Source organism: Caretta caretta, chromosome 4 (assembly GCF_965140235.1).
Source record: "Caretta caretta isolate rCarCar2 chromosome 4, rCarCar1.hap1, whole genome shotgun sequence".
Lineage (NCBI taxonomy): Eukaryota > Metazoa > Chordata > Testudines > Cheloniidae > Caretta > Caretta caretta.
The window spans coordinates 13,026,295-13,038,153 of NC_134209.1; the positions used below are offsets into that span (position 1 = coordinate 13,026,295).

The 11,859-nt window shown below is 48.3% G+C and overlaps 1 protein-coding gene across 1 annotated transcript in view; it reads right to left on the reverse strand.

The window, feature by feature from the left end:
* NOA1 (nitric oxide associated 1) overlaps positions 1–6,338 on the reverse strand; it is a 28,633-nt gene extending 22,295 nt beyond the window's left edge. The window contains exons 1-3 of the mRNA XM_048847164.2: positions 5,875–6,338; positions 4,831–5,448; positions 569–733 (exon numbers count right to left, since the gene is read on the reverse strand). Coding sequence (XP_048703121.2) covers positions 569–733; positions 4,831–5,448; positions 5,875–6,283 — 1,192 coding nt within the window. The 5' untranslated portion in view covers positions 6,284–6,338. The remainder of the gene's footprint in view (positions 1–568; positions 734–4,830; positions 5,449–5,874) is intronic.
* Positions 6,339–11,859: the final 5,521 nt, after the last annotated feature.

An 11,859-nucleotide genomic window follows, 5' to 3' on the forward strand; every position in this document is an offset into this window, starting at 1 on the left:
AGAACTTCTCCTAAATAATTTCTAGAGCAGATCTTTTAGAAAAACATCCAATCTTGATTTAAAAATTGCCATTGATGGAGAATCCACCATGACCCTTGGTAAATTGTTCCTATGGTTAATTACTTTCATTGTCAAAAAAATGATGCCTGTTTTCCAGTCTGAATTTGTCTAGTTTCAACTTCCAGCCATTGGATAATGTTATATGTTTCTTTGCTAGATTGAAGAGCCTATTATTAAATGTGTGTTCCTCATGTAGGTACTTATAGACTATAATCAAACCGCCCCTTAACTTCCTTTTTGTTAAGACAGCTTTTTGTTAATAAGATCAAGAATAAGGATTTACAGAAGATTATTAATATATATTTGAAGAATTCTTATTCGGATATGCTGTTGCTAGTAACCCAAATTAGAATGTATCATAAATGTATGTTGGCTAGCAACATTTACCAATGAAGAATTCACTTTAGACACTGACTTATCATACAGTAAAGCTTAACTGAGTCTTTTGTATAATGCAGTATTTGCATCTGAGAACAAATGGTGATACTCTCCCTCAGATAATACTCACCTATTAAATAACCTTGCTTTTTAAGGCATTTAAGATACTTTTGTTCATCATCACTAAGTTGTTCTTCAGTTTTTTCTGCATCTGCTTTTAGTCTCTCCTGTCTCCTGAACAGTCTGTCAGATGTAGGGTTAATAATTGGAAATTTCAGGAGGTTTAAAGTTGTGCCTGTAAAACAAATTCCAACATTATCCAGGTCTGTGACTGTGCAAACTGAACACAGTATATATAAAATCAATTAAATGTTAAGGTTCAAACAATGAAAAAAACCACACACAGAAGAAAGTTCGCAGGCTGTATGATGGCCTCATTCTTCTTTATGAAACAGAAAAGCAATCACAACAACAAAACTAAAGTCAACTGCTAAGCTAATGGCTCTTCTCAGAAACTATCCGCCACAGTGGTGGGGGAGAGATAGCTCAGTGGTTTGAGCATTGGCCTGCTAAACCCAGGGTTGTTAGCTCAATCCTTGAGGGGGTCATTTAGGGATCTGGGGCAAAAATTGTTTTCGGTTTTCGGCTGAGTGGTTTAATGCAGGGAACCCCAAGGCTGGGGTCTAAGCTCCCTGCCCCCCAGAAGGACTTGACTGAGGGGTCCTGGTTGTACCCACAAGCTCTGTTTTAGACTGTGTTCCTATTGTCCAATAAACCTTCCGTTTTACTGGCCGGCTGAGAGTCACGGTGAATCCCAGGAAGAGGGGTGCAGGGCCCGGACTCCCCCACACTCCGGACACCTTAGAAATTCATGGTTTTTTTACAGTTTTTTTCCTGGAAGACACCATGGCCTTGTTGAGGCTAGGAAGGAAGATGTTTTTTTTAAAATGTGTTAGCCAAAACACTGGAATGCATTTTACAACCTTAGTATAGACCGTGCAATTGTATAATTTATAATGTGTTAGTCTGCCAAGGTGAAGCTTATGGGGGAATGGAAGGTCAGCCAAATTCTTTTCTAACAAATTCTAACTCCTGTTGAGGGTCTTAGCAGCGAGGCAAAGGCATCAATGAGCATGGAGACTGAACTAACTTCACCCCTTGAGGAGTGTCAATATAAGAGGGTCAAGAGTTGTTACTTCTATGCCTCTAGCATCTCAACAGAAGGCTCCCACCACCACTAAGGTAACCTTCCAGAGGTGCCAAATTCACTGAATAATGACACTGAAAGCTAGGCAGCTCTGCTTCAATGAATATTATTCAGTATTGGACAAGATTGCTAAACATTATTTTTCCCAAAGAGATTTTGAGACACATATCTGGCCAAATTATATGAACTGGAGTTTAAGAGTTATGTATATATTGAGAAACTGAAAATAACACTGACACAGGACTTGCTATATTCAGCCCTAGGCCAGTGCCAAAAAGAGCCCCATTAGACTGAAGGATCGGGAAGAGGTTTAACGACTGATATTTTGCAAACCACCAGGGCTAGCAGTAAGATACATGACGCCAATACTCTGCTCTCTCCAGGTCACTTTGCAGTTTGGTTCTGTCCTGCTGCCTGACTGCTTAACCCTTGTCTAATTTTGATGATGCCTGCAAATTTGATAATGGTCAAACTGAGAGCAGAGAAACCCATGAGCCACCCATGCTGGGTGCAGAGAGGAGCTAATTTTTGGTTTTTCAGTTTGTCAAGAAAGCCTTTAGAAGCGTAAAAGTTCTGCACTGGACTACAACTAACAGATGTGCCACTCCTTGAAGACTGACATAATTCTCACTGTAAGGTAAACAGCTCTGAGCACCACGACAACATACCAATGGAAATCAAGAAAGGTAAATTCGCTAGCCCACTCCAGCTATTTTGCTTCACTCTGGTGAAGCAAACTAGATGCAAAGCTAACTTAACTGGCCAGTTGAACCAGGTCTAATAGCTGCTTTGTGACACCAGAGAGGCACAATTGGTTGTTTTTTATATCAGGGGAATGTAATCAAAGCAGTTTTGTTAAAAAAAAAATAATGGAAATGTGAATGGTTGCAGGCAGGAGAAGGGCATTTAAGGGGGAATAAGAGTGAGGGGCTTGGGGCTGCAGCAAGGGGGGTGGGATAAATGGGGATGGGTGATACAAGAGTTGAGGGGGATTGAGGGAGCTCAGGAGAGGGACAATGGGAAGGGGACATGAGAATGAGTAGCAGAGGCACAGGAAGAATAGGGGCAGAGGTTTGTCCCCTTCCATGTCTGAACACCAGGATGTGAGGGTCTACCCCCTATGATTTAGTTGGGGTTGGTCCTGCTTTGAGCAGGGGGTTGGACTAGATGACCTCCTGAGGTCTCTTCCAACCCTAATCTTCTATGATTCTGTGTGAGTTGGTACCTGGATGTCCTGTATCCACAATGGTGCCTGAGCCCCTCTCCCGTGTGTGTGCACCAGGATCTGGGGGCCCAGCTCATCTATGGTGGTCTGACCCCTCTCCTTGCCTCCCCATATGAACCAGGTTCTAGAGACCTCTTAACTTTCTGGGGGTGTCTAGCCCCTTTCTCTTGCCCTCTGCCCCTTCCATGTGAGCCAGGATCTGTGGAAGCCCCCCTGCCCCTCTGGATGGAGAGCTTTAAAAAGGCATGCTGGGTGCATGCACCAAGAAGACACTGATGAGACAAAGGTGAGGACCTGAGAACTGGCATGCCTAGTGCCAAATGCTGGCTTCATGGGATGGGATGGGAATGGGAGGGGGAGCTGGAAATGTTGAGGGGGGGCATTGTATGTAGCAGGGAATGGTGTGGCAGAGGGCAGAGAAGGAGAGAGACACACGAGTCTTCCCTCACATGCTTAAAATTACTATTACAACCATGTCATAAAACTGTCAAGGTTTTGGGACCTAGAACACGGATGAGATTTCTCTCGCCGGCCCTGTTAGTGGCTACACACTGCAAATGTTTCAAAGCATGACCATTCTTCCCATTCCACTATAACAAAACGTACAGGAGCAGGGAGGAGTACTGAGGAATCACATAGCAACTGAGTGACCTAGTGGAAAGACCACTGGACTGGGACTATTCCTAGCTCTGTCCATAGCTGGCTGGGTGATCTTGGGAAAGTCACTTCACCTCCGTGCCTCAGTTTCCCATCTGTGAAATGGGAATATGGAAAGTTCTTTGAGATCTATTGATGAAACCACGAGATAAAAGCTAAGTCTTTTGATTATTAGTTAGCCACAGTAGCATATCAACTGAAAACCTAAGTGAGAACGACAACTGTCCGAATGATCACTGCCTCTTACCAACAAACATTTCTGTTTAAAAAACTAAGAAATTCACTGGCAAAAAAATTCAGAATTAAGATTATCTGGTGACAGCTTGCATCCCTCCAGAACGCTGAGTTCAGCAAACTCAAACTTCTGATAATCAAGAAATACAGAGTTAAGGTAAAACCCCACACAACCTTAACTCTGCCCAAACACACCAGTAACACAAATACTGGCACTTTGCCTCTCCTCTGTAATGGACAAGTATTATCTGCACTTTCCCTATGCTCAAAGATGAGCCTACTCCCTGGACAGAATATCACACTTGTGAAATTTAACAACTGCTTCATATCCTTTTACAATCCCTTGACACTTGCACACAGGATATTTCCCAAACCTGGACTTTCCCCTACCCATCATTAAATCCACACACAGCTGCTCTCATACACCATCTCACTACTGACAATGCCCATGTCAAGAAGCTTCCACTGCCCTGCTACAACCTACACAATGCTGAACTGAATGGATGCAGACTGGAACCCGCATCTCTTTCTTTTGGGGGTACTCAGCAGCAAATCTCCTCATATCACAATCACAGCTCTTCCAAGCTGTCCCAGCTTATTCATCCCCCATTAAATACAGCTACACCAAATGCTTAGAGTGTATGCAGATGATTCCCAGTGGCTATTGCCAGCTTCACAGGGCTGAGTTAAGGTTGGATTTCTTGGTTTTCAGAAGTTTTGAGTTTTGCTGAACTTGAAGTTCTGGAAAGGCCCAAGCTACCACTGGACAACCTTAACTCGATGTTAACAAAGGTTTGTGCCATTTAATATGCCTGCATCAGAATGCAAATGCACAAGGAGACCATATTAAGGGAAAGCTTAACGCTGACATTTGTTAACTTTGGAGTGCTTGATTTTTCAACCTTAAAAGTTCTTTTACCAACTTTTTTGGGGAATAGTTATTTCTACATAACACCCAGGAGACCACAATCAGAAATAGGCTCCTATATAAAAGCCTAAGAGACACTCCTTGCCCTGAAAAGCATAGTCCAAACAGATACTGATAAAAGTCCCCATCCATGCCCCTCACCTGGCCAGGGCGAGATTGTTGCTCTGTTGATCACCTCCGGCGCTTTGGACTTGCAATAGTCAGACTGCAGCAGAGTATTGAACAGTGTGGATTTGCCGGAATTGGTAGCTCCCACAAGATACACATCGCCATTGCACTTCCAGGAGCGTTGCAGCTTGGAGATCAGCTTCTCCACTCCATAGCCTGTCTTGGCACTGATCAGGTGCACATCCACCAAGTTCTGGCTCCCAGTCCTACCAACCTGGCCCCCAGTGCCCTGGGCTGCAGGGAGGATGCCCACGCGGGCACAGCTCGTCAACAGCTGTTTTCGGAAGCGCTTCAGATAGTCTGGAGAGTCCCCAGGCAACAGGTCCACCTTGTTGCCCACCACCAGGATGCTGGACCCTGCATCCACCAGCTGAGGCAGATCCGGTAGCACCGAGTCGGGCAGGTCTAGCACGTCCACCATGTATAGCACCAGGGGGGGGCGACCGTGGCGTGGGGGGCTGCGCAGGGCAGCGCTCACCAGATTGCGGTATTGCTCCCGGGACACATGCATGTGCAGCGCCTGCTGATGATGGATCAGGAGCCAGCAGCGCTGACACACCACACCTTGCAGGGCCCGGTGCGCCTCCGAACCCCCCAGGGCCCCCTGTGCCCCCAATCCTTCCGAGCTCCCCAAGGCCCCCTGCCCCTCCGAACCCCCCAGGGCCCCCTGTGCCCCCAATCCTTCCGAGCTCCCCAAGGCCCCCTGCCCCTCCGAACCCCCCAGGGCCCCCTGTGCCCCCAATCCTTCCGAGCTCCCCAAGGCCCCCTGCCCCTCCGAACCCCCCAGGGCCCCCTGTGCCCCCAATCCTTCCGAGCTCCCCAAGGCCCCCTGCCCCTCCGAACCCCCCAGGGCCCCCTGTGCCCCCAATCCTTCCGAGCTCCCCAAGGCCCCCTGCCCCTCCGAACCCCCCAGGGCCCCCTGTGCCCCCGTCCTGCCCAATCCTTCCGAGCTCCCCAGGGCCCCCGTCCTCTCCGAGCCCCCCGGCACCCCGGGGCCCCCCGGCTGCCCGCCCATCAGGCGGAGGTACTTCTCGCTGGGCAGGTAGCCGGGCACGGCGGGGTCTCGGCAGTGCAGCTCCGCCCCGCAACCCGAGCAGTTCACCCCGCTGGGCGGCACCGACGGGTCCGGCCGCCCCGTCACCCGGTGCTGCCGCTTCTCCCGCGGCCTCCCCGGCGGGCGGCCCGGCGCGGCGGGCGGCTCTCCGGCCGGCGCCGGGCCCGGCTCGGGCACGTACTCGGGGAAGACGAACTGCTCCTCCTCGCCGCCCGGCCCCTGGGCCGCAGGGTCCCGCCAGGGTCGGGTGGAGAGGCCGCCCGGTCTCCCCGGCCGCAGGGCAGCGGGCAGGAGCCGGCCGGGGCCCGGGGGCTGCCGGCCCGGTAAGCCCCGGGCCAGGGCCCCCAGCAGCGCGCGGCTCAGTCGGTGCATGAGAGAAGCGAGGCCGCGGCTCCGCTCCCCCGGCCTCGGCCACGCGGAGAGCCCGGCCTAAGACAGCGCCTCCTGCCGGGCGGGACTGGGCAGCCGGGCGGGGCCTGCCGGACCCAGCGAGGCAGGGAGTCCAGGGGCTGCCCAGCATCGCCTCCCCCCATGTCCAAGGGCAGGGGTAGGGGCAGCCTCAGCCAGACCCCACACGGGGCCAGGCAGTGCCAGTGATGCCAGCGCCTGGCTCGCTGCGTGACCCTGGGCAAGTGGCTTGGCCTCTCTTCTGCTCCCCCAGCTGTAAATTGGGGCCTGCCGCTCTGTGGGGTGCTGAGTGGGCCAGACCCACCTGGAGCAGTGGGAAAGCGCTAGGAGCACCCAGAACAATGCAGTTTACTTCTCATGACAAACTTTTTGGTGGCCTCAGAGTGTGGCCACCAACTCTTGCTGGTGACCGTTGGGACATATTTCCTAAAATACTTAATTAACGTTAGGAAAAACAAATAAATATGCACATGTCCAAATCATTATTTATTTATGTAGGATTATTTTTGCAGACTCAATAATAAAAATAAGGTACAGCTGTTTCTATTCTTTACTGGACCTAACAAAATAGAAACACAAATAAGGTTTTTACACATTCTTGTCTTTTTTCTTGTTGTTTCGTTTGCTTTTTTGGTTGCTTTAAAAAAAAAAGTGATATTAACAAACATGCAAATATTACTTTCACAGCAGGCTTACACTGGGGACAAACTAAGTCCTGGATGTGGAGGTTGGTACGGAGGCAGTAGGGGCCAAGGGTCACTGGGGGCCAGGGTTGATGGGGTGAGCTCGGGGCCAGAGCCTGTCACCGTGTGGCAGGGGAATGGAGCCCAAATCCCTGTGCCTGGAGTCTGCCCCAGTTTTTGCCCCAGATCCCTAAATGCACCCCTCAAGGACTAAACTTACAACTCTGGGTTTAGCAGGACAATGCTCAAACCACTGAGGTAGCCCGTCCTCCCTCCCATGCCTCCTCAGGGCTGAAGCCGGACCTTGCCCCAGGGAAGGTGGGGAATTCACACCTACTACCTGCTCCTCCGGCTTTTGTGTCTCCAGAAGGGGGCAGGGCCCAATCACTGCTGGCAGTCCCTGGGGGAGGGTCCACCGCTTTGCCCCCATCACTGCCCAGGAGGTTGTGGCTGCCCAAAAAGCCCCTGGTGGCTGCATGTAGCCACAATGGCCGCATTTGAGAAATGCTGTAGACAGCAGTGCTTCTGAAACTCCCTTTTTATAACTCAGAGATGCTCAAGCACTTGCATCTGCATTTGAATGTGTGGTGGCCAGTGGAAGCTGGTGTGGGATCAATCATGGTGTTTTAACCCAAGCAATAATAGTGCAAACCTTCTTCCCCCCACCCCAATCATCTTAAAATCATGCTTTCAATCATAAGCACTACACGAGGAGGAGGATTGGCTGAAGTGTGGCTCTAAACCTGCAATAAGCATGGTTGTGCCCATGTGGAGCTCATTGCAAAATGGCTCAGTCAGGGCCTATGTTGGTAATTCACTCAATTGTAACAAAATGCAAACAACTCAGCAAGAGATTGAGTAAGGGTGTTCTTGAATGACTGAAGAGTCTTGGAGCCTCAATCTGCAGTGCCCCGTGCAAAAGGCCCTATGTGTGGGTTACCATATTTCAGGTTCCCAAAGAGAGGACATTGCATGTGTGTGGGGGTACAATTGGGAAACTGGGGGGAGGAGGAGCTGAGTGAGGTACAGCTGGGGTTGCTGGAAGGGGTACCTGCAGTAGGGGTAGTTACTGGAGGTGGGGGCAGTGCCACTTCCTGTCACGGTGGCAGAGGAGCTGGCACAAGCTCAGAACGCAAGGATGTCCATCAGGCAGCCCCTCCCAGGACAGGGATCCAGCAACTGTGGCTGCAGGGGAACAGATCAATTAGCTGTGGATGCAGGGCAGGAACCCACTGGAAGCAGATCAATCAGGGCTCTTTCTGAGGTACAGCATACACTCTGCAAGAATCCAGGACATTGCCTGTTATTTGAAAAATCCACCAGGACAGAAGACGGAGGCTCAAAAAAGAGGCTCTGTCCGGAAAAACAAGATGAGTAGCGCCCAGAAACCGCCGGAGCTAGTACTGCCAGCCTCAAGGATTAAAAAATCCAAAGTCAGATTGATTTTAAAATCATGAGATGTTGCTAGCTCTTGGATTGGGTTTAATTGCCTTCTGCTGGCTGTGCCTCCCAGGGTGATGCTTTCAAGCTTTTCACCACAATCACCGCAGGCCTGGAAACATTTTTTTAAGTACAGTAAAAGCAGGAACTCCCACATGACACTATGACTCCAAGGGCTGGGTCTTTCTGTAACTCACCCACTATTGCAAGCCTTGCAATAAAAAGGTGCAAGCTGGCAGTGCCCATGGCATGATACCCTGACCCTGCAGGGGGACCTACATACAGGCCCCTCTGCAGGGCTAGAGTCTCTGGGGACAGTGTTTTCCCCAGGAACTGAAATGGGGAGGGGGTGTGTGTTCAAATTTACTGGGGGGGTGGGGGGGGAGGTCAGGGCTGATGAGGGGTGGGACTGTGAGGGTGAAGGTGGGCTGTATGGCACCATAGTAAAAACTGAAAAATGTTTCATGACCATTTTATTAGATGGATTTTAAAATCATCATCACACAAATTAAAAAGTTGGCTACTCAAGCCTTCTATGAAGCACTACATCTACATCCTTCTTGGTTTCTTGTTATAATTTTGCACAACTCTGTTAATGAACTTCTCGAATGCAATGCGTTCATATTTGGTGGCTTCTCGTGTGTCCGGTACTTCCATTCTTTCAACTGATATGCTCATTAGTTCATTCACATGATCAGGCAGAAGGCGACTTCTTTCAAAATATAAAATTCTATTCAATGATGAAAAAGAACGCTCAACTGTAGCTGTTGTGACTGGGAGTAGCAAAAGATGAATTCCTACTTCTTTCATCCCAGGAAACAGAGCACAAAGATCCGGTTGAGCCACTAGTGATGATAAAAAAGAAGTTGAAGTCAAATCTTCATTCATTCATGGTATGATATTCCACGCTGTGTTCAAATTCTCTATTCTGTCCTGAGCACAGGGCAGCCCCATTGCTGGAGTGCCTCACTCCACTCAACTGTTGGTATTTTATAGGACAGGGATCTGTAAAAGCTACAAAGAGGCTGAGTAGAATCTAGAAGTCGTTGTTGTAGATTTTTAAGACTCAAGTCTGCGCACTTTTTCAGTTGTCTTAACAAACACTTCTTGTCCTCTTCACTTAAGGATTCAATATAAATGCCTTCATTAGTCAACTTCTGGACTGAAGTCTTTGCTTCTTCCTGTACTTTTTCAATGGATAGCTCTTGGATTGATCCAAATGTAACTTCTATTGCTGGACAAAGATCTACTACTGTTGTAGCAGATGCCTGGATGGCATTGTTTAATGACCCAAGTGGTTTCAACAGTAGACTTACAAGAGAGAGAATGGCAATAGTCTTCTCTGAACGTAGTAGCAAAAGTAATCCACCAGCCCCACTACTTAGATCCATCCCATCTTGGTAGATACTTTCCAAAGCCAGTAATAATGGCTGGAGTAATTTTAAGACAGCAGCCAAGGATCGCTCATGAGAAAGCCAGCGGGTTTTCCCAGGTTGGACTAATTTGAACTTCAGTCCCAGTGTATCTTCTATATTTTCCAAGATATTCAGTCTTTTTGGACTCTTGCTGAAAAAATAATATAATGAAGATATTAAATTTATAGCTTTTAAAATGTCTTTCGGAGAGTCTGCGGCTCGTACTAGCGCTAGTTGGAGTAGATGGCCTCTGCAGGGTGTATAGGAGACACTAGGGTTACACTTTTCTTTCAGCAAAGCTTGTCCTCCACCATGTTTTCCAAAGAAGTTTGCAGCTTCATCAAATGCACAAGCAGTCATCTGTTTGGGGTCCCATTGACAAGCATTTAACTCTTCTAAGATGTCGGTTGTCACAGATGCAGCCAATCTGTCTTCTATAACTTGAACATCTAGAAATGCATCTACTGGCCTACCACTGACATCAAGATAATGTACACGATGACTTAATACTTGATGACCATTTGCATTGGTGCATTCATTAGCCATGTATGTAAATTTTTTGAATGGGGTGAGAGAGTTCTTCACTTTTTCAACTGTTGAGTCTTTCACTCTTGCACCTCATGTTTCTAACCAGTCAGTTGAGTTTCTTGCAGAAAGACAGTGAGCATTTGCTGGTCTTGTTTGGAAACAGTGTTCAACTTCAGGATGAACAAGTGACAGTGCACTTAACATTGGCCTCCAGTTTGTAGTGTGTGGTATCTCTTGCCTAAATAAAAAGTATGATGTTTGTTTGCATGAACTGTGTTGTGTCTCTAGGATTCTTAACAGCCTCATTAACACTCACCGGTGTTGTCCTTGGTCAGTGGAAACTCAGAGTTCAGAGGTGCTTTCACATGAGTTCATCTCCCAGGTGGGGGGCAAGAAGGCACCTTGCTCGTTCCTCCAGCTGCTCACTGTTCGCTCTGACCACTGTTGTTCATTGTGCCACTGTTCATTCCATCGCTCTGTTACCAATGGCCCTGCGCCGTCACCTTCTGCTGCCACTATGACCTCTGCGAGTCCGTCTCTTGAGGGTCCATGCAGCTCTCAGTGATTTTAGCTGAGCTCTCAGTGGGGGAACCTCACTGCTAATGCAGGCTGGCCATCTCTTCCACAGAAACACTGTCCCACAGCAGGTCTAAGCACCTGATTATCAGTGATTTCAGCTTAGGGGTCACTTAATAAAACAAAGACTATCTATGGAGCCTAATCAGTTCTGTCTTTAAACAGTGGAGGGGTGCAGGTCTAATAGTACTTGTGACTCAGGCAGACCATCAAGCAAAACACCTGTCCCCACCCTCTCTTGATGCCCTCAATCAGCACAGGCTAAGTACAGTTCTACGGCCCTTTACTCATACAATGGAAATAACACTTCATTACATCTCCCACCTCGCATTCAAGTGATTTATAACCCAACCCTAGCCAAAATCTATCATTTGGGCAACAACAGCTCTGTTTGCTGGATACCTAGGTAGATGGGGTGTGAATGAAAATACAATCCGGTCCTGAAGCCTTTTCCCCCAGCTCATCACTAGCTGTCAGGGAGAGCTCATTTAGACTTTACTTAGAAATCATAATGTGAAATTATTAGGTTGGCCAACATCACCCAAATGAAGGCACTGACATGGTCATAAAAACAACAGCTGTATAAGGAAGCTAGTCTATGGTCATACTTTTCAAATCTATTATACTTTTTCAGGTACAAGTATTTTATCATATGCTGTATATGCTTTTAAAGTGTGTATTAATGTTTCAATTTCCATTCAAATTTCCAATCACTAAATTGCATGTAACTAGTTCACAAAACTGGGGGGGGGGTTGTTGGGGAAATTCGGGGGGGGGTGTAGGGAAATCCCTGTCTGAGGAGCACCCCCGCTTGTGTTTGCAAGGTCAGCCTGCCCCCTCCAAGGGCTCTGTGTGACGCATAAAATCGAGGGGGTGGAGCGGTGACCGACTGCTACAG